Here is a 23,510-nt window from a genome sequence, read left to right on the forward strand (position 1 = left end):
GAAAGTCTGAACCTCTTGTGGAAAGGCTCTGAGACTAATACTGAAGGGTCTGCCTACTTTGGGCTGAGGTTTCATGTAAGATTTGTTTATTTTCTAATATCTGGGAAGATGTTTGCTCTAAGGCAGATGAAAGCTTTACTCAAACCGGGTTATCATCAATGTTCTTGACCTTTGTTTTGAACTACATTCAATTCATAGGCAAGTTCCAGAGTTGTCTTTTCTTTGTGGGTTTGGGGTTTTTTTTTTGGTTGTAATAGGGTTTTTTGGTGTTTGGATTTTTTGAATGGTGTTGGGGGGTTTTTTGGTTGGTTTGTTTTTTTTTGTTTTTTTTTCTTCTTAGGACTAGAATAGGAATGACAGGAGAAAACTGAACATCAACTTAACATAATCTAGTATCACCATTTCCTAGGACTTTGGATTTTACCTTGTTTTGTAAGAGTTTTAATTTATACTTAATACACAAAAAATGAATATGTTACACCAAAGTCTTGAATCTTGCAGCAGTTAATTTCTCTGATTTGAGATCTAAAAATCAGCACAATTATTTCCTTTATTCTTTGTACAGAAATGCTATGTGGATATTGCCTACTGTGTACTACCTCGAGTTCCCAGAATATACATGGCAGGAGGACAGTGCAAGAAAGGAGTGTTTTGAGAAAGAGAAGAAATACATTTTTTTGGGAAATAGGTAGTGTTGCTTTTGTATCTTAATCTGTAAGTCTTCAGGCAGGAGTTCTTGCTTAAAGGATGTAAGGGAATACGGGAATTACTTAAGGAATTAAGGAAAAAAGTATGCAGTGCACCAAAATGGTTTTATGTGGGGAGGAAAAACTACCAGTCAATCCATGTACTTATTTTTATACAGACACATATTTCATGATGGTGGTGCAAAGCATTGAAAAGTTGTCTACTCAGAGGAACTATTATTGTAATTTAGGAGAAACTCCAAATATCTGGTTGAAGTAATTTAGGAAAAACTCCAAATATTGTCATGTTTAGGTGCTTCCTGAGACTGAACAAATGTACCACCTATGAGTTTGGCTTTGGCATCTGAGCAAGTGGTTGTCTGAAATTGTACTGTGGTAAGATAATTTGATAGCCTTTATCAGTTTTTAACATGTAGTAATTGGCTAACCACTGTGTGCTAGCAGCCCTGACTCCCTGCTCAGTGTTTTATTGCTGGGTGTAAGGTAACTTCCCTTCTGGTTGCAGTTCTGTACCATGACTTTTAAAAATGCCTGTAAGCCAAGACAACAAACATGTCTTAAATACTTTGTGACAGTTAATTATTTCCCTGTGGTTTGGAGAGTGCCACTGCACTAGTGCATTAAGAAATACATTTTGAAAAGCGTTGTGATGAAATTACAGGTCAGATCTTACCACACAATGCAATTCCCTTATTCTTAAATCAAATAACCATCTGTTTGGGAAAGTGTTTTTGCTCTGAAGAGTTTCTTTTCTTTCTTGAAATGCATATAGCAGATGTTCCAAGAGAATGGCTTTATGCAGGCTTTTGTTCAGTAGGTGGTTTTGCTGTCTGTTCACTCAAAAAGTCTAGTTGGGTGTTTCTCAGTCTAATCCAGCTCTTATACGTTGTACTTCACATTGTATCTGGGCTTGTGTAGGTTCTTTGTATTTTTTCTTCATAACCATTGCTAAAATACTGCCACCTCTATTTCTAGTTTAGATACAGTTTTAGTACAGTGAAAAAAAATACTACCTAACTTCAGCTTATTCCCTTGTCTTCATAAGGCTCTTAATAATGGAACATATTTACATCATCAGAATAACTATACTGGGTTAAATAAACCAACAAATAGCACACAGTTGTGTCTGGAGCACTTATGTTAGTGAGTTTCCATTGACCTGTTCACATACAGAATGCCTGGAATGGTTAGTCTAGGCAGCCTTATCTCTTAAGGTCATTGACTTATTTTTCTGCTCATTGGTTTATCTCCCTTTGTCATGAATTGTGATTGTATGTGTTTAGAAACCAGTTTGCCATATAACTCATAAATACTGTAATAATAGGTATTACCTTGTACATACTCTCCACCTTCTGAAGTTTTCAAAGAAGTAAAGATAATCTCTTCCTTGCTTCAGGTCATGGAGACAGAAGCTTGGTTTTGTGCAGTGACCCCTCTGTGGTCATGCTGCTCGATGCCTGTGCAGTCGTTTGTACTGCTCTGCTGTCTGTTACATGTAAATAGAGCCAGTTGTCCAGGTTCACTTTCTGGATTCTACAAGAAAATGAGCCCTGAGCACCCCAGGCTCAGCACAGTGGTCCATAAGAGTTGTTGGTCCTTCTAATACATAAACATTAAAATGTTACTTTTAACAGTGCAGATGTGCTTGTGCTGAAACACACGTGCATGCATCACTGTGCACTCAAAAATGCTCCTTCCTTGGTGTGTGAGAGGCCTTGGGCACAACAGGTCATGGAAGACCAAGGTCATTGTGATTCAGGACACCACAACTGAGCATCAGTATATGCTTTATTAAGTAATGGAAGGATTCTTGCTTTAGAGTTGGTTTTTGAATACTGTGGGTTATTTCAGCTCAATCTTGTTTCTCCCTAGCTGCTGCTGCTCTGTATTATGTCAGTGCATGTGTCTGGCACAGGAAAGTGTTTGATGTTTTCTGTAGGTCATGCAAGATGTTTGATGGTTTTTTTTGTTGACTTTTGAGTATGAGTAAATAATTGATAGAATCCCCTGTGGCCAAAATTTCTGAACCTTTATGTATATCATTGTGGTCAATTACAATGCGTCAAGCTGTGTTACGTTTCTCTCTAATTATGATAATCAAATATGTAATGTTCATAATGAAAGGCAGATTTGTGAACATTGTAACAGTGCACTGAGTCCAAATTATCTTGCTGCCTTTGCCAGAAGAGCAAGAGGTTGGTGGGGTGAAGAACATCATGGAGGTAAATGGAGATTCTAAGGAAGTTTCCTCTAGAATGTTTTCTGGGTAATTTCTTTTGAAAGTCAAGTTCACTCATGTAATTAATGATGCAATGTGTAAACTTCTTAATTTTTAGATACTCTTAATAAATAACATTTGCTCAGCTATTTTGCTGACCTTATGGAGCTTATTGCAAACCTCTTGATTTCAGATGAGCTTGACAGGGATTCAGGTGTAAATGCTGAGGCAAGTTTAATCATACATTTGGCTGTTCCTTTGGTCAAGAGTTTAACTATGTTCCAATAATCACGGAGAGTTTGAAAGTTTTTAAATTACTTGGGCTGCAGTCATATTGGCTATATTGAAAAGTATCACTGTTCATATTTTATTTTCTATTAAATAAATTATAATAGGATACCCTATTAGCTATTTAAATTGAAGCACAAACATCTCGTGGCTAAAGAACAAAAGACCAGGACCGACTTTGCAGTTATTTTCTATTAGATTATAACTGTTCTGATTTTCATGGGAATTATATTTACCAAAATTGATAAATACCTCTCAAAACAACAGACACAGGAACCAGCCCCCTTCAGCCTTTGCAGCTATCATCACTTTAAGCACAACCTCTTCCCTTCTTCTCTCAGAGAAATTGTGTGTTCAATAAGAAACTTTGTTATGCTACACTCAGGAAGGGTTAAACCATACTGACTTCCCAGGTCTGACATGAATCAAATAACCATCTGCAGTGACAGATCACATGCTTGGAGGCTTATGCTTTAAGCTACCCAAATATCAGATAATCCTAGAACATCACAAGAAGAGGTGCAAAGCAGGTTTTATGATTTAATTCTTTCTGTTTCTGTGGCTTACACAGTCCATTTAGGTTTATACCGTTGCCAAAATCCTCAACAGCTTTAGGTTTGAAGGGGTTTTGCTGTGTTTCATATACTGTCTAGCTAAGCAAGATCAGAGTAAAACTTACTCAACCATTCTGCTTTTAGAAATTTCAGTCATGAAAAATGCATTCGTCCACACATTTTTTTATATCAGATCTGGATTTATGTTAATGACTGTTCTTAAATTTCTCTTGAGACAAGTTGGCTTCTAAATGGGTGCAGTGCACTGAACCTCAGGTGATGTCCTTGTGTTGGAACATAGGTGGCTGATGGACTCTGTTGTGATCAAAGGAAACCCTGTGGCACTGAGCCACTGAAGACACTGGTTTGCTGTTTGCTTACAACAGGTCTCAGCTTGTGCCATAGAGCATGCAAAATCTGTGCTGATGCTGTCAAGTGGAAGGGGAAGAACTCCCTCAAATGCTGATGGAATTATTCAGGCTGTACATAAAATCTTATTCATATTCAAATATGATGCATCAGTGCAACACAAGCATTTCCATAGCATATTCTAATCTTCTTCATCATTTTAAGATTAGAGAGAATGTTTGGTTTCCTTAGAAAATCTTGGTCTAAGATAATTCTCTCCAAGTTTTTATTTTTAGGGGTGGGAAATAATGTCTTACTACCTGAGAGGAGGAAAATGGTGAACTTCTGGCTGAGTTTAGGGCTCAGCTTTTCGGAACACTTAGGAGTCAAAAATTTGTGTAAAACAAACCTCGAGGAAAAGCTGGACCATTTTCACAATCTTATGCATAGTTTGATTAAATTTTGCATTACTCCAGGTTACCCAAGAATGATGCTCCATTGAAAATGCTGCAGAGAAATATTTCAGCATATTTTGTTTGGTATTGTTTTTACTGATGAGTATTACCTGAATGCAAAAGAAAAGAAATTTCATCCTAGATATGTACCCATTAAAACTGTCTAAAAAAAGAGGGGAAGAAAAGACTTCTTGGTTATTTTTGATACTGCTGGAAGACAGGATGTCTATTGCTTGACAAAGTGAATCTAACTGAGGAATAGGAGGAATGGTCCAGTGGGCAGTCTGGGCCTCCAGAGACCAGAGTTCAGTTCTTGTTTAACCATAGGCTTCTTGTATCACTTGCCAGAAAGTCATTTAGTCTAGCCTGTGCCTTTGGGAGTATCCCCTTTTGCATATGGGGAACTGTCTCAGAAGGGTGTTGAAAATAAAATCCATTAATGACTGTGAAACTGTATAAATGCTTTCAATATGCTGAAGCTTGGCCTTGGTTTCAACATGGGTTTTTTCCTCTGCAAGTATGTCTGGTTTTATGGATGGTTGCCTTTTGTTCTCTGAAACAGGCTACTAATAGGTTTTATTCAGGCCTGGAGTTTTTGATTATCTGTGCTGCTTTCCAGCAATGATTGCACTCATTTCAGTCTGCCACATGTTGTTATTTGAACAATATAGAACTTGTTTTAATTACCTTTTTAATTAATGTTACTTGCACGTGCTAAAACTGTATTTCAGCAAAAAAGTCACAGCAATATCATGGGTCAGTAACAGGATAAAATGTTTTGGTGATCGAAGATTTTGCTCAGTGGTAGTTGTTACATCTTTTGCTGCATGTGGCAAATGTGATGTGTTTGTGCAAGGCACGTGTTTTGCAATGTGTCTGACTTACAGCAAAGCTGATCTTGTATCAACTCCTCTGTCCCATCCCTAGTTTGCATCTTGCCTTGTTCCTGTTTCCTTTTGACCAGTAATGTCTTTTGTAGATGTCTCCTCATAAGTTCTCTCTGCACATATAAAAGCCAGACTGCTTTCAGAGAGAGGTATTTTTAGTCAGAGAGAAGGGTCAGAATCAGAATTGCTGTGATCAAACTATTTCCATTGCATTCAAGGATGCCTGTTCTATTCAGCTGAATTTGGCCAGTCATTCTGTTTCTGGTTACATATGTCTGAGGGCATTTTGCACGTGATAACTTTCACGGCATTCCGTGAAAAATGCATGGGAACTTTAGATTTTGCTGTATGCATCTTTTTTACTTATTTATAAGATTGCATTGCAGAATCTAAGCATAGCTTAATGCACAGATTGAAAAGAAAAAGTATGCATATTCTAGTAGTCTATTTTGGAGGTATTTATGCCATTATGTTTGTAAGCATTAAATTAGACATTTGAAATGAATAATTAAGATTGAATTGGTCCCTTTTTTTCTCTGTTTGGCTTGATACATGAAAGACCTGAGAGGAAAAGAAGGGGTAGATAGATAAACAGTAGACAGGAGTAGACAGATAATCAGTCTAGGGGATTCTGCTTTTGTTGGGGTGTTCATTTCATATGTAGGGTCAGCTGAGACAGCTGAGCTGCTGGCTTCTGGCAAAAGTACTAATTCATGATAAGACTGTCAGTGCAAGTACTCACTGAAATGAAATGTGGGTAATTCGTAAATCTAAAAATAAGAATATGTCCATTCTTACTGGCATTAGAAGATATGAAGACTTTCTTTGTGAAAGAGACTTCCTTTTATAAATAGTTCATTTTTCATAGAGCATCAGCAAAATTTCCAATTCAAAATCACTAAGCATAATTTCTAATAAAATGTAAATTGAAACAGTCCACTTGCTGGGTAATGGAAACTTGGTTGCAGGCCTCCAGTCTTTTTCCTGAGTTGCTTCCAATGCTGTTTGTAATTAAAGGGGCAGAACAGAGATTTTGTGATGGTGGTCAGTAACTTGTCCAGATGCCTGATTCTTCTGCTGGGGGTTTGTGTGTGTGTGTGCACACTGGGATTTGAACTGCATAAAGAATTTTACTGAAAGCTTAATCAAACAGTGTATAGTGCTGAAACAAACAGAGCATCAGACATGTCTGTCTTTAATACAGCCATCTGTTGAGTGCTGCAGCAGTTTTTCAAAAGCCTCCCTCAGCATAGACATCAAAGTCTATTCATGCACCTGTGCTTCTGATCTTCTAATATTTTTCTTATTTAAAAATGGCAAAGGGAGAGGAGCAGTATTTCAAGATCAGCAGCTTTATTTAAAACAAAACACAAAAGGCCAAAAGCCCCCAAAAAACTCCCTCACAAAACTCATGCTGCCAATTCAGCAATTGTTAAAAATGTCATTTTTGGAAATTCAACACTATTATTTATAAAAAACCAGACACCCACACTTTCATTTTCCTTTGAGTAACCCCTGGCCTTGCTAACACTATTTCCTGCCTGGTCTATTTACAATACAGCTGCTGGGATCCTTTTTCTTGATCTGTTGGTCTGATGACACCAGCAGGACCTGTGAGCTCTTCTCCCAGCCCTCTCTTGAAGAACAGTGGTCAGTGGAGGGAGGAGCTTGCATCATCCTGATGCTTTCAGCAATTTCATGTCCTGAAAGGGAAGGAAATACTCTCCTGTAAATTCCTCTCAGGTGATGAGAGAAACCTGGTGACAAAACCAAACCTGGTGGCCCCATGGGGCTGTCTGTGGAATGTAGGCTGGCAAAGCCTGGCACAGCCAGGGTGTTTGGTGTCCCCTGACTCACTCGCTAATTTGTGGAGACTGACAGGTTGGTCTCCTAAGTTATTGGTGTGAGTTGTTGATCTCCTGCTTCTCACCTCCTGGTGTACCCTGGTGTCCCTTGTGGCAGCAGAGGGCCAGCTCTCTGTCACTTGCTGGCAGGGGGAGGCAAGGCCACCTTCCCCTGCTATGGGAACGGAGGGGACAGCGCCTGTTCCCAGCCACAACCTCTGTGTGGGTGCCTCAGAGCAGCAGAAGCATTGGGCAGCTTCTGGGGTTCCTGCTGTGACAGCAGAGCTCACATCCCTGCCCTGTCTGGCCCTGACCTGCCCATCCCCAGCCATGGGCTGATGGACAGGCTGGGGCTGCCCTGGTGCCTCCTGGAGCACCAACTCCTGTCTGCAGTGCTGGGACACAGGACAGGTCCTGGCACACAAGGCCCCTACAAATCTTACCTGTGTGGTTTTCCTACTGAGGTAGGATGAAAATAGAGTATTAATGTGCACAATGCCACATCACTCAGTCTCTGAAATCATGTGACAGTAACTGCTATGTTACAGCAGAAGCTACTGATTAAATAATGTTTTAGTTACAGTTTTATTTTTGAGAGATGCGTGGCAGCAAAAAACGTTTTTAATTTTTTGTGTACTATTAAGATACTCAATTGCAGCAATATTTAGATTTGCTGATGAAACTTATGATAAAATACAGGGACATCTGTAATAAGCTCTTCATTGTGGGGCCTTAAATTTACCGGAGCTTATTCTCATAGCCTGTGAAATCTTGGAAATACAGCAGCTTGATACCCAGCACCTGTATTTCATGCTGAGTGAAAGTGATCTCCACATAGGTAAAGACTCCTTAAAAATCCACCAGAATGGTGCAGAAATAAACAAAATTTGTGTTTCAGAAAGAGAGGATAAAGCATGTATTTCCTTCTCCCAGTGGGGACACAAAAGGAGTATTATAAACACGTGCTAACCGGCTGTATGAGCTGTGTGTGTTCATTTCCCCCGGTCTGTGACCAGAGCTGGTCTGTCCTGCTGTCACAGTGTTGTTTTCCACATTTGCATATCTGGGCTCAGTATAAATTACAGTTTAAAAGTTGCTCAATTGTGGCGCTTTTTGACTTTCTTGAAAATAGTGGTGCAAATATATGTCGGAACAGTACATCAAATATTTGAAATGTAAAATTCACTGAGCTCAAACTTTCTAAGTGTGCACACTTAATTTTTAATCCAGTGAAGGTGCAGGGTCCTCAACACCTCTTTGCAAAAGGAGGCTCTATTGGTAGAGAATGTGTCCTGCCTACACCTTGATTTTGTGAGGTTTGGAAACTTCTTGTTTCCTGCATGTGCAGCCACTTGCTTTGGGAGCCATTGTAAATTTGATTTTTTTTTTTCTTTTTCTCTTCTTGATTACAGATTGACTTGGAGCCAGAAGGGAGAGTGTATGTCATCATAGACCTTTCAGGATCGTCAGGTGAAGGTAGGGACTTTCAATATTTTATCTTACTCTTTCATGAATGCAATCTCCAAGGGTCTCTGCAATGGAAGTATTAGAAGAGGTGTGTGCTCATATCCTCAAATCTGTATGAGCTCAAGTTAAAGTATTTTCTGCCTTTGAGTCAATAAGCAGTTGTACTTTATCTTACCTTGTTAATCACTGATGGTAACAATACCAGCTAAAATTACTATAATGAAATTACCATATTTTAGTAGTACTAACTTAAAGAGGAAACTTCCAAATTCTTTAAGTTTTGGAAGAATACTAACCATTATGTAGGTAGAAAGGATAAGATATCAAAGATGAGGGACAGGAGTTTATTTTCTTTTAAAATAATTCTAATATCTGGTATTTTTCCATTTCAAGTAAAGTAATGATCAGAACGTTGTAATTATGTGAGGTGTTTTCATTTTTATGACACAGCAGTTACATGTTGGAAAAAGCCCCAAATATGGAAGAGAAGTATTTATTACATTCTTAAGAAAAAGTCTAAATAATTTTCTGCTGCTTACTTTAAACAGCGTCAAGTGATGTATTGTAGGAATAAAATAATTTATGAAGAAGTAAATCTGTGTGTCTTAGTCATGCACTTGGTGACAGCCTGATCTGCCAAAATGGCCTAGATGATTGATTGTCTTAAATTATGTCCAGCAATCAGCTTTGATCAGCTTCTCCCAGGAGCTCATAGAGCTCAGTTAAATGAGGTTATCATTGGTTCACAGTACATAAAGAAGATTCACATGAACCTTGACAGGAGCTGAAACCAAAACTGCTATGAAATGAAATTATTTTGCCTGGCACAGTGGAGAAACAGAGGAAGAGCATGTTTATCTTTCTGTTCTTTGTAATGAATTGCTGCACTCTGACCAGCTACTAGCAGTAGCTTGCAAAAACACATATTGCTATAAATCCTGAATTTTAAAAACAAACTTCATCTTGTAGCCCCTTTTTTGTAGCTATGTGAGATATGCTCTACCATTTTTTCTTCCTGCTTATTGAAGAAAATATCAATTAAATAGTTGTTCCCACGTACCTTTCTGAGTGGCATGACAATGATCACCTGAAATGTGGTTAAAGGCATTGGTGTCATTCTGTCATAGGGCAGGTAGATGTTCTTCCAGCCTCACACTGATGGCTAATTGATACCCAGGTGAGCCTGCTGTTACTATTTCATCTCAAGATGCATTAGTCAGTCTGACTGTCAAAGGGCAGGAAGAATGATGTTATGTGGTTCTTCAAAAGTTGTTTAAAACTCTAAGCTTTTACACAGGCAATCCTAGTGTCTAAAAAAAAAGGCTATCCTAGTGTCTCCTTTATTAGGTAGTGACACTTGAAAGGTACTTGGAAAGAAATTTGTGTTGGTACAGTAGCATTGGAGGGGAACACACAAATGGAAAGAGGCCATGAGGGAAAACAGCTTATGAAAGGCTTACTGGAAACTCTCAGGGAGACCAAGAGGATTTAGTTGAGGTGAATTTGGTAGAAATTAGATAAGTTGGTGCTCTTACAAAATGCAATTGAACTTGTCTATTTTTTGAGCTTTCCCATGCAATGAAATAGGGAATGTACAAGTGTGTAAAACTTTTTACACACTGTGAAAGTGTTATGTATAAGTATTGCAAAACTCTCTAGGAGGGTTCCAGTTTTAGTCACAAAGGAAAGCAGACCAGGTTTGTACAACTGTTGGTAAACCATTTTTATAGTGTTGTTAGTGATACTATGAAATCCTATTATTGGACTGTTTTATTAGGACTGTGGCCTAAATAATTTTGGGTATTTAATTATGTTATTGAAGCACCTAGCTTAACATAACTGTGTGCAACCTTGTGTAGTGAACAGAAACACCTAGACTACATGGGAAGTAGCTTATTCTACATATTTTAAAAATGCCTCTTTCATTTATGTATATATATGTAGGTAAAGATAATGTATCAGAGGTATTTTATGAATTTCAATGGGCCAGTTCATTGTAGTTGATTTGTATTTCTTGACTATTAAAGGAATACAAAGTTATAGTAGGTGCATCACTTTTGAGTGGCCAGGGTTGGTTGAAATTGACCAAATTTCTGAACCAGGATCTTGTTTTTTGCACAGTCGTCACTGTGAATAGCAAGAGTACATAGTATTCTTTTCATGATGCATAAATAGAATTTTGGAGGGGGAAAATAGGCAATTTATGAAAATAGAAATACTCAGAGCAACAGCTTTAACTGGAGGAAGCAATCACGTAGCATGTTTCTGGCAAAAACATACTATATACTCACCAGCCACTCTTGCCTTGTAATGCTGTGTACTGAAAATTGGATTTGTTTCCCCTATGTGATACAAGCAGGTTTCTAGTTATCAGCAGTCAGTAATGTGGCTTCAGTTATCTGGCATTTCTAAAAGTTTTGTCAGGCAGATATCCAAATTAATTTGGTATAATTGACTTAAGATTAGTTCAATCCATTAATATGGACAAAGAGCATCGTTCTCTACTGTATTGCCTCTAAAAGGCAAAAGTCCTAATTTTACAAATGAGTCCTTATGTGGGTAAATTGGTACATAAATTGAAAGTAAGCTTATGTTATTATCATGTACCTGTTAAAATCCAATTGCTGCTAGTCCCAGCTGCCAGATTGCTTATCCCTCTGCACTCTTTGCATTTGTATGGCAAAACAATGAAAACGGTTCATTGTTATAAGCTGACTTCCTCAACAAAAGCACACGATTCCTGTTCCGTCCCCCCTCCCCTTGTCTAAGCTGAATCATTCATGGATTTGTGTGTCTTAGGTGTGCAGAACAGATGGAAATCTGGTAGATTACAAAGGCAGGTATAGATTACTTCTGCCTCTCCCTAGGCAGAGACAGACTTGAGAGCCACCCTAGCATATCAATATCAGTGTCTGGCCAACATTTTTACGTGGAACTATAGAAAGAACAGTAGAAGTTTCTTTCAAGTTGCTACTTGAAGTTTCTAATGGATTGTTCAAATTTCAGGGAATTTGATTTGTTCTGAAAAAAATATTTTCTAGAACTTGCTTCCATTCAGTTCTAGTCTTTAAAGCAGAAAAAGATTGGAAAACAAATGCTAAAGTCTGAGAAGTGGAAAGCAAGATACATAAAATGCCCTTACAAGAACAACAACAACCCCAAGAGGAGTGTTTTTATCATCACCTTTTTACACTAATCCTGTTTTGGTACCTCCTTATAGTTTCTGAAGGCTTGTTTCTGCACTGATAGGGATTGTGAGTAACTATTTATTTTAGCAATCTTCTGTAAATTCTGTAGTAGAAACTGTTCAGCCCACATACTGAAAAGAAAATGCTAAATAAACTGTTTGTCACACAGAAGGTGATGTTCTCAAAAGCTAGGCTTTAAATTTTTCTGCTAAAGCATGAAGGTTTCCATATTGTGCTTCCAAATCAGTTCTGCAATGTAATTTACCGTTTTGGTGATGTTGACATAGGAAGAGGGTGAAAAAACAGCTCTTAAAATAAGGCTTTTTAATTCTCCATTTGAAACTGTGTGAGCAGTATTTCTGTGACACCTGTGAGTCATGTCTTTACACATCCTTTGCCAGAATTCATGTGCAGGTTTATTTACCTTCTGTAGATTATTTAAAATAGGTCTGTGCATATAGAGTAAATCTATATTTGTTTTCTGTGAATGGAAGCAGCTGTATCACTGGAACCTTCCCAAATGTAGATGTGCACTAAGGTGTCTATTCACAGCCTAAAATAACTGCAACGGTTATTCAGTAAAGTTCTATTTATAATTTTTTAAAAAATAATTTTAGTAGTTTGGTTGGGTTTCTTTAAGTGTTTTTAAGTGCTTAAGGAACTGTCTGCCCAGAGCCTTAAGGGCTATTTCAAAAACAAATCCCTCTGGTCAAACAAACAAATGTGGCTTCTGGGAACCTGGCACACCAACAGTATGAGTTGGAATTTGTTACATAGATTTGTTGGAATTTGTACATAGATATGTACTGTGCCATATGCAAGCACATGGCATCCTTAAGCATTTCTGATAACTTGCTTTTGGGAGACCAAATCAAAATGTGGGAGGCTGCAGTTGTTCTTCTACCAAAATAGTTTGTTAGTCTTGCAAAGCTTGTAATTAGTCAATTCTGCTATTAAGTAAACATTTGGTGACTCCCCTTTATGTATGCAGTTATAAGAAAAGCAACGTTTATAACAGGCTGGTGTTTGTAAAAAGGAATTAGCTTGGAAAAGATCTATTGTATTTATTATCTTACTTTGCAAACTGGATCAAATGGTTGCACAGGTTTTTAGTCTTGTATCTTGAACTCCTGCCTGGGCTATGGAGAAGGATGTATCCGTGTATCAGTCTGTCAGTGAACAGGAGAATCTGCAAGACTTGCTGCCTTATTCATTTCTTCAGTGCTGCTTATTGTGCAAGGTCATATTGATTTTCTGTATTAATTCAGTGTTGCTGTAGAATATGCAGTATTTCTGTACTGAAGTGCACTCACTGTTTTATTGACGTGCTTTGGCAGTGTCTTTATATCTATTTTTTCCATCTTTTTCTTTTAGTTCTTTAAGAGCTTTTTTTAAGTAACGTTTTTTGAGTTATTTGAGAAATACTTAAGAGCTCCAATGTAGCTGATTAAGATCCAAATGCAGGCTAAAGTTTAAAACTTAACTAATATGACGACACAACGATTTGATTTACAAACTGGGGTAACAGATGGCCAGCAAGTGGGTAAGAGAGGTAAATTGCCTGAGGAATGATTAAAAACATTTTCAGCAAAGTCAGTTTTATATGTACTGAAAGACAGGTGCTGCTGTATTTAACAGCTTGACCTGCGTGCTGCATTTGTCATTGAAGGTTTTTCTTTCTTTGGAATTGCTCGTTTATGTGGGACAGAAACTGATACAGTCACTTGCAGTAGCTTTCTGCCAACTTAAGAATTAAGTTACCATTTGAAATATGTCAATATTAAATCAGCTGTGGACAACTTCAGAATGACCTTGATATGTTAGGTTTTTTTCTTAAGTGTTACATATTACATATTACCTTTTTTTAGGTAATATGTAATACAAATTTTAGAACTATTCAAAACTTTTTTTCTATGATCTATGTGTAATCAATTGTAATGATTATTTATCGTGGTTAGATCTTCCAATTTGCATTATGGAATTGTCTTTCGATACAATTACAGATTCCACATTTTTGAGTGAGCAGTTGAATTGCAATAAAATACCACAGCTTCTAATGCTTTCATCTTCAGATTCATCTGCTTTTAAGTTACTAAAATTGCACAAGATGAAGAACATAAGGTGATACTTTACAATAAAGCCTGCTGGCTGAAGTAATTATATTTTGTGAATGGAAAACATTTTGTTTACATATATTATCTGGCCTTTCTGTGTTGAAATACCCAACAAAAAAGTCTTTAAGAACTCTGACTGCACCAGGCTATGTATTTAGCATGTAATTCAAAATATATGAATTTGGAAGAGGTTTTCCAATTCTCCTAGCCCATTTACTTCAAGGCTCTTAGGTTTGCAAATTATGGTTGTTGTTGATTGGCTTGTCAGGACAGAAGGTCTGCATGAAAAAAGTATTAGTAGAAGCAGAGACTGATTATTAATGCCATTTTTGTATCCCATACTTGATAGATCTGTAACATAGATACAGCTTGTTAATCAAAATATCCAGAGGACTTGTTTCAGGCATTCAACTTCAGTCGAATTGATACAGCAAGAAAATTACATTTCTGTTCCATGTCGTAGCATCCTTTTGCAAAAATCTGTTCACAGAAAAAATCCCACAGGATAAAAACTTTCTCTACAATTCCTAATGTATCTCTTTGCCAGTGCTTTTCCTTCAAGTACTTGTAGTTGTCATTGTCATCATCATTAATTGTGCTTCTTGTGCTATAAGGGCTCAGTGAATGAGATCTGGTTGTGCCAGGCACTGTTTGAACAGAGAACAGTGGAAAGTGCTTAATCAGAAATCTCAAAGTCTAAATCAGGGAGCATTTTTGCTTGGTTGTTTCAGGAATTTGTATGCCTGAAGAGTAGTGGTTTCTTTTGCTGATATCTTCTATTGCAAATACAACTTTGACAGGCTGTTTGCTTGGCAGTTCCTCGTAGCCATCAGCTGCTGATCTTGGGGTGCTGAACAGGCAGTGAAATAATTCTCAAGTTTGTTCAGAATTTGTATTATTGACTTGGTAGATAGACCTCAGGCCTGAATATTCTTCTGGTAACAGCTCACCTTTCCTTATGGAAACATTTCTCAATTTCTTTGAAACCTTCTCAGAAGGTACAAATTTTTCTTTATTTCCACTGATTGATCTCTTCATCAGGATGTATCTCTAGTCCATCTAGTCCATCTTTACTGTTCCTCCTGGCTATAGTGTCTCTCTCAAAAGGTTCAAGTTAATCACCAGCATTTCACTGCAAGTAATTGCATTTTAAGATTTCAGCACAGGAATCAACCTTCTTTACTGCATTAGTTTTCTCTTTGGTGGTTTAACCACTTGTTTGCAAATGTTACATCTTTACTAGGTTATTTTTGCTTGTTTGTTTTTAAATGAGAATGGGTGGAGAACCTATTTCTTAATAACCCATTCACTTACGGTAAACACATGGGGAAAAAAGAGACTCAGTCATCGTAGGTTCACTGTTGAAAACATTTTTATCTTTTATTTTGTCCCCCAGAATTTGATTAAGAGTTCAGCTCACACATTCATACTTTCCATTGTATTTTCATGTTTGAAAAGAAGCTGAATGTTGGAAATGTCTTAGGCAGACTCCTCGGGAGTCTAGGGACAGTCAGTGGTTTAGTCAGAGTATGGATCTCTCAGGGACACCTAAGTAGCCTCTGTAGCTTTTTGAGAGCTGTAGGTGAAGCAGAAAGGATCTGCACAAAAAGATCCATTGGCACTGGGGCAATGGTAAAATGTAAAGTATCTGTGAAGTAAGGATGCTGTTTGATATCTGGGAAACTATTTACTGAGACTCAGCAAAACACTTGAACATTACATTTTTAGACTCAAGCCTAGAGCTTTTCCTGGGAGTTAAAATAATCTGAAACGGTGTGAGCAGAACAGTGGTGAACTGGCAGTGCTAACTGGATGGTTTTTGTCTTCAGTCTCTTGATTCATGTAGGTTTGCAAGTTAGAGCTCTTCTACAAATGCAGCTTCCCCTAGAAGTTCTTGGGAATATTGTGTGCTCAGGGAGATAGAGGGTTTGAAGTGTCAATACTTTATAGCTTTTCTCTCTTCCTACTGTAAAGCAAAATATCCAGTCAGAAAAAGCAGGCACACATTGGTTACTCTGCTCTGTTCTGTCTCAATAAGAAGGACTTCAATCTAAAGGTCTAATTTCACATTTTATTCCTAGCTTGGGTAGAGTCCTACACTGGCTTTTTGGCTTTCTTCCTGCTGACTTTCCTGCTTTAAGAGAAAAACAACAATCAACCTTACAACAACAAACTTAACCACAATCTTCTTGTTCAAAATTCCTTATGTAGTATATCAACTTAGAGCTTATTTCCTTTGACGCTTTGGTTTTATGTAGATAGGGTTTGGGGAATTAATTTTTCCCCCCATTCAGGTTTTCATTTCTTCAGTTCCAAATCAGCACTCAAACTCTGACTGAGGGAAAAGGTTAAAATCAAAGAAACAAAAGAAACAAACTGATTTACAAAGTTTTCTCCTTCTGCTATGCCTTTATCATCTTCTCTTAGGAGGGATGATGCAAAGCTGCTACTAATACACTTTTTCTCTTGAGTCTTATTTGGTTTAAACCTAAAATACATCAGTGCTGATGTGTGGATGCTTATTACAAAAATGAAATTTTTTCCAGTTTTTTCTCTTTTTGAAATTATTCATCTCTTTTATGACTTTTTTTACAACTATAAGAAATCTTTAACCATCCAGATATTGAGTTTCTAGTTTGCTTATTTTAAAGCAAACCAACCAATGAAATGAAAAACCCACCAAACAAACATTTATACTAATGTGGAGATTGAGCAATGCAACCTACAGTCAGACAACTTTCTCATCCGAAATGAACCACTCTAAATAAATCTCTTATTTTCCCCAGTCTGTTAGGATTTGTTAATGTCAGTAGATAACTGCAGTACCTGACTCGTGTGTATTTGCTTGTTGGTGTAATAGGTGATGTATTTCTTCTGAGACAAAATTTCACCTGTTGGTAGCGTGGCATCTGAGAGCAGATACTTTTGTGTTGTAATCCAAATGACAATAACTGGAAATCCTGAGAAGAGGAGCTGTGAAATAATATTAGTCTGAGTCTGGGCTAAGTTTTTGACTCTTGCCAGTTGACACTGACTTGAGTAATGGCACAGGCATTTATTTGGGAAAATGAGCCTTGCAGGTTAACAGTTGAACCCCAGATTTCCTTTTAAAGGTATCTGTGCACACACAAATCAGCACTTGGTGACAGTTCAGTCTGTCAGTGCAGGAGCCTTTTAGACTGCACTGCTCAGTGTAGAGGTTCTCCAAAGGGTGCTTATATAAATTGAACTTTGTGTGGCAAATGCCTTCATAACGAACATCTCTCCATGGATTTATAGCCATCCCTTGGATTGTATCCAGTTAGCTGATTGAACATCTGGTAAGCATTGTGTGTTTGTACTAAGCCCTTACTGTATAAAGCTGGCTCAAGCTTTTCAGGCAAAGATCAGCGACCTTTCCTTGGCAGGCTTTTAGCCACTTGCCAAAATAAATGCTTTGCAGGGAGCAAGACATAGAAAATTTGGCTTAAAGGCACCTTTGTATTGTACTGAAAGAGTTTGTACTTTCTTAAGGAAAAGTGTGTTAGGCTGAAAAAGGATTGAAACTCATATACATACCATGTTCCCAACTGCTGTTGCTCGCTGTTCCATTTCTGTAGTAAAAGCTCTGATTTCCATATGTTGGGGAGTTTTTTAACAAAATCATGCAGGGCCTTTGGAATAGGAATGTTTAATTTTATCACTGAATATGCCTAGTGTGTTTTTTGAAAAAAATGGGAGAAATATATCACATTAAAATCTATAGTGGTGTTTTCATACATAAATGAAACATGAACAAGTAGTAAATTTTGAAATAAATATATTTTTTTAAATCTGTGTGTGGCTAGCTATTTTTCACAATAGAAGACACAACATGGGTGAGTCCAATGCTCACTGTATACTATGATGTGATGTTGAAAATGCATATAATATCAGAGTTTTGGGGGCATTACTTGTACTTCATGAAATAAATAATCTTTTATGATTTATTAGTGTTTTGCTCTACACTTCTGCTGGTGCAGTAATATGCTCTGCATAGATCTTTTCCCTCTTCACCCTTGTTTCCCAACAATAGTGAAATCTGTTTATTTTTAAATAACAGTGAAACCTGTTTATTTTTAGGGTAATTGAGGCAAAAGGCCTTGGTATTATCTATTCTGATTAAAAATTTAGGGGGTGGACAAATGAGAAAATAGGTCTAGCCATGATCCTGGCTATTCCATGCATCAGTTGGATTATGAAAACTTACTTGTTCTGTGAATATCATGAACCAAATATCTATTGCCTTCAACATAGCCTGAAAATCTGCTACTGTTTCTAAAATATGAATTTTACAGTACTGTAAACAGCTGGAGTGTCAAAAATATACCTTATTTACATATAGTTTTGAAAGGTTAAACTATTTTAACTTTTTCATGAACACTCAGTACCTGTGGTGGGAAAAATTGTTTTGCCACTGTAAAAGGCAGTCTCTGGAATTAAAATTGACTGAGTAACCTTGCATCACTTCCAAGTTAGAGGTTTTTTAAAAGGAAGCTGCAAAATTAAAAAAGGAAGATTAAGCCCTTTCATTATTTCTGAATTTTTAGAAGGGCTATACTAGGGGCTGTATTGCAAGCTGAGATACATAATCTAAGCCCTGCCTGCTACTTTCCCTCCTTTTTTTTTCATTATATTCTTTAGTTTGCTTTCATTATTTCTGCCATATGTCTTCCATGTATTTATCAAAAGAAGTGAATTATATATGATAGATATCAGGAATAATGTAAAATACAGATTTAAATGTGCACTAGAAGCTTTAAACAAACTGACTGGTACTTCAGACTTGCAGCTATTGCATACTGTGTAGATCCTTGAGTTCTTGTACAGTAAGGATAAGGTATATTTCTAAGAAATTGTACTTCTGTAACATCTGCACACATGCACACACTAAGCTTAAGCATTGATAAATGGTCAAATAATGGCAGCATCTAGGTCAAAATACTCACCATGAATAAATCTGAGGAATTCTAATAACTTCAGTTTGCACCAGCAAGGCTCCTTCCTTCAAGACAGAATATATTTTAAAAAATTAAAACCAACTTATTTATATTAGAGTATTGTAAAGGAACACTGAGAAATACTCCTTTTTTTACTTCTTTATTATAATTCCCAGATCACTACCTGGAAACTGGATCTTTCCAGTGACTTTTGAAGCATGTGCTTTTCTTTTCTATCAGACTCAGTGTTTTAAAAAAAATCTTCAATACAGCATTTTTTAACTTCATCATGGAAGTCTACTGTGCTGCAAATGGTTGCTATTTAGAGGAAACCTCTTCCATTGCAATTCATGAACATTCTGTAGTAGATAGAAGTGACCCAGGGTATTTGTTCACCTCTGCCTAAAATACTGGAAGCAGCTGTACCTCTCCTTTTCAGAGCAATATAATTGTTTACATTTGCACAGCAATATTGTAAGGCAAGAAAGGAAGAAAGAACTCTTCCTATTTAGACTTCAGAAAAATTAAACTGTGTGAATGTATATTCACTTTCAGATTTTGGTCAGGGTTCTTCAAATCCTAGATATAGTAGCTGTAATAGATGCAATATTTAACTGTAGTTATGATAAACTGTAATATGATAAAGACCTGAAACCATCTCGTGTTCTGTTTGAAGGAGTGCCCATCTAACAGTCCAGTTCTCCTGGTAATCTGTGTCAGGACTGTATTTGGGGCTTGGTAAAAATCAGATATCTCCTGTAGAACTGTCTTCTCATCTGAAGAGAGATCCACAGGCAGAGGTCAGAATTTTAGGATCAGGTTTGATGCTTTGCCTCAAGAGGTGAGGTCTTAGTTTTACAAAAATAGCCCTTTACATTTTAGTTGAATAAGTAGACCAGGAATGTACTGCTACACGTTCAGTTAGCATTATATTTAATATTATATTCAGAAGCAGTGTTCACAAATATTTCAATACTTCATGAATGTCAGCATGAGAATCACACATCATACCTGCTGAACAGAGAAAAAAGAGGAATAAAAAGGTCTCATTGGCTGCCAACGCAGGAAGTAAATTTTAAATAGTGCGGAGTTATTTTAATTTTTCAACTATGGCACCTTGAGTTACAATATCTGATTTGCTTCGGTTTTAGAACAGCTTGTAGATTAAACAAGTTTTTATTTACTTTTAAATGCTTTAAAGTGTTTTTGAAGAAAAGTAGAGTTAAAGTTTATTAAGAATCCTAAGAGGTTTTTTCTGTAATTCATTTGTATGCACTCCACAGTTGTAGCAGATTTTGTGAATATCCACAATGACAGATGTTTGTTTTAGAGCATGCAGTTTTTGTGTGCTCAGAGTTTTTGGAGTGAACAGAAATATTTAGTTATTATATTAAATACACTTTGAGACTCGTGCAAATCCACTACTTCAGGCAAGATAATATTAATGCTAAACATTAATAAAAACGATGAACCCATTTTATAATAATGTTTCTGAGTCTGGGATTGTCTGTTTAAACCCCGTAACTGGAGCGATTTGTACATCTGCCATCCTGACTTTGGGCAGTTCTTCAGTGCATTAGCAAACTTCCCTGGTAAACTGGAGTATATCTGTGTATTGTGCTGCAAGGCTAATATAAGTGGAAGCATTCCTTAAAAGAGAGCTTTATAAAGACTGGAAAAGGATTTGGGATTTAGATTTAGCTCTTCTCTTGAGTTAACTATGCACTCTTGACCGAAAGACTAGAAAGTACACGTGGTAATGTAGTGAGCTTGCAATTAATAAAATGCATTTATCCCTGTTTCAGAATGCTAAATAAGTTTTATGTTGGGGAGGGGTAATGTGTTTTAAGGGTTCATTATTGTTAAAATCTTTTTGCTGGCTGTAGTTACTAAATTGTAGTCAGGACTTTTTTCAAAGTCCTTTCTCAGAGCATTTTACTGAATATAATACTTTGTGTACAAATGCAGGAGTCAGTAGTTAAACGTCTAAATTTGACAGTGGTAAATTGACCATTAATAAAAAATAGTTTTGTTTTTTTTTTTCCCCAGTGTGTGGTAGTATACTGGATTTCAAATCTGATTTTAAATTATCAAAATCAAAGCAAAACAGAAGCTGACTCAAGTTGTGCTGGGGAGGTTTAGGTTGGATATCAGGAAAGATTTGTACATCAAACTCTGCTGTCCAGGGAAGTGGTTGAGTCACCATCCCTGTAGGTATTTAAAAGACCTGTAGATGTGGCACTTAGGGACACGGTTTAGTGGCGGACTTGGCAATGCTGGATTAGCGATTGGATGCAACATCTCATAGGTATTTTCCAATCTAAATGATTTTAGAAGGACTCTACTAACTAATGATTTCAGGACTTGATGATTAAAATTTGTTAATTATAATTTGGATTTTGTTGGGTGTTGGTTTTGTTTTTTTATTTTAATAACTGCTTTCATTCCAGGTTTTTATTATTAGAGAGCATAAATAAATTCTGCATGCTTAGGGAAAGTCAGATATCTAACTTATATAAGAAATATTTTACTTATTCATGTAGTCTTTGTGGGATACAATCAGTACCAGAAATCACATATCTTTTGTTTTTTTGTTAAGATTCTGCTTTGGAGTGTTTGATAGTGTCATTTCAGAAGAATGTATAGCTCACTAAAAGTTATTTAGCTTCCCTTAGATAGACCAAGCATTTCTCTTATCTGTGTTTAAGTGTTTGACTAAGTTATGTAAGAAATCCTATATTGTTCAAGTACTTTTCCTAGTTTTTTGACTGGGAAAAGGGGAGAGAGACTTCACACATGCAGTAATATCTTGTTTGATGTCTTCACTGAAGGAACTCACAGAGTTTCCACCAGGATAGCCAAGCCATTTGCCACATTAGGATGTGGTCCAGATTTTCACGTTTCTATTTCTTTGCACCATGATTTGCAGCTTTGTAATTCTGTATTGCACCAGAAAGGCTGACTTGGGCTATGAGTTGTGAAAGAGCATGAGCCCGTGTTCCTGTGGTTTTTTTCCTGGGTCTCAGCTGGCATCGTTGGAAATCTTGCAACTGACTGGACAGATCACTAGAGTTACCAGGCACAGTGTTTTCTGACAAACTGAGAATGGAATACAAACATCTTCTACACCACTTTAGCTACACAGAAAGAACTATGTAAAGCACTGGAGAGTACTTAATTTCATTGCTTGTGCCTTTGGAGCAAAGTAGTTTACACATAACCTTGTGAAAAGCTGTCCAATACATTCTACAATTTCTCTGCGGTGTTCATATTTTTTTTCCTAAGGAACAAGACTCCTGATTACTAATGCAGTACACAGTGAGAGTAGTCAAAGCAGTTTTCCTTTGCTGTGTTTATGGCAGACACACAGGCTATAAAAGTTGTATCTGAGAATTTGCATCTTCTTAATTTCTTTGCCCAAATTCTTTTAACCATATAAAGCATTAAAATGGAACTATCATGTCACCAAATTCTTTTTCTGAGTCACGAATACCAGATGCTGTTTGAAGTCACAGCTACTATCACTCAGAATTGTATTTACATGATAGTTTCATACTGATTCCTTCTAACAATACTGCTACTGCCAGCATTACTGGTATTGAAGGACTGCATGAAAGACTAAAAGAGTATTGGATTTGCTATAGCACAGTTGAGACTGACATTGTTGTAGCATTTCCGGTCGGAATGGTTTGGATAGCATCAGGCACACAGTATTTCTTCTTATTTTAATGAAGGCAGCCCAGCTCCACTGAAACAATTTTACATCAATAAGATAGTTGGAAGACAACATGGAAAGAATCCAACCTTTCAATTTCATACCTACCATAAAGAAACTAAGAAAATAACATGACTTTTAAACATCTGGAATCTATTTCTTCAGTTTTATGGTATTGATGTTGGATTTTCTTTTATTCATTCTTCTCTCTGTTTCTGGGAGACATATGGTTGGGTTTTTAATTAGTCAGAAAATGGAAGTTTCTGTTAAGGATTATTCAGAATAAAGTTAAATAATGGCATTGTTAAATTCAGTAGGATCTAAATTTTATTGCTAGTTTCCTATTTTTATAGCACCCAACTAAATATTTTCCTTCTTATCTCGTGTAGTCCTCCCTCAAATAACAATTGAGGATGGACTTCAGTTGGTGTACATTAATCACAGATGAGCTCAACTTGAATGTGCTGTTAAAGATTATGTAGTTCCAGTTTAAAAAGATGATTATAGTGTTCTCTTTTGGAAATTGCTGCTACTTTTGCGTAGCTGTGCAAGCAGTAGCATTTCAGAAGGTAGTTTTCTAAGAAACGGACACAATATTTCAGTAATTGTGAAGAAATACTTTTTTATTGTTTTTTGAAGACATTTTTTCATTTGGATGCTGTTGTTGGTAGCTCCTTCCAGTGACACCAATGGAAAAATTGGAGCAGTTAGGCAAACAGTCCCTTGAAGCAAACACCAATCCACAGAAATCAGTGTCAATATAAGGC

At 36.8% G+C, this 23,510-nt stretch overlaps 1 protein-coding gene across 2 annotated transcripts in view; it reads left to right on the plus strand.

Moving 5' to 3' along the window:
- The window catches only part of PRKCE (protein kinase C epsilon), a 283,897-nt gene that overhangs the window by 89,540 nt on the left and 170,847 nt on the right, over positions 1-23,510 (plus strand). For both annotated transcript variants that reach the window (XM_088161260.1, XM_014877250.2), the window contains exon 2: positions 8,714-8,777. In XM_088161260.1, coding sequence (XP_088017386.1) covers positions 8,714-8,777 — 64 coding nt within the window. The remainder of the gene's footprint in view (positions 1-8,713; positions 8,778-23,510) is intronic.

Source organism: Sturnus vulgaris, chromosome 3, assembly GCF_052056855.1.
Source record: "Sturnus vulgaris isolate bStuVul1 chromosome 3, bStuVul1.hap1, whole genome shotgun sequence".
Taxonomy (NCBI): Eukaryota; Metazoa; Chordata; class Aves; order Passeriformes; family Sturnidae; genus Sturnus; species Sturnus vulgaris.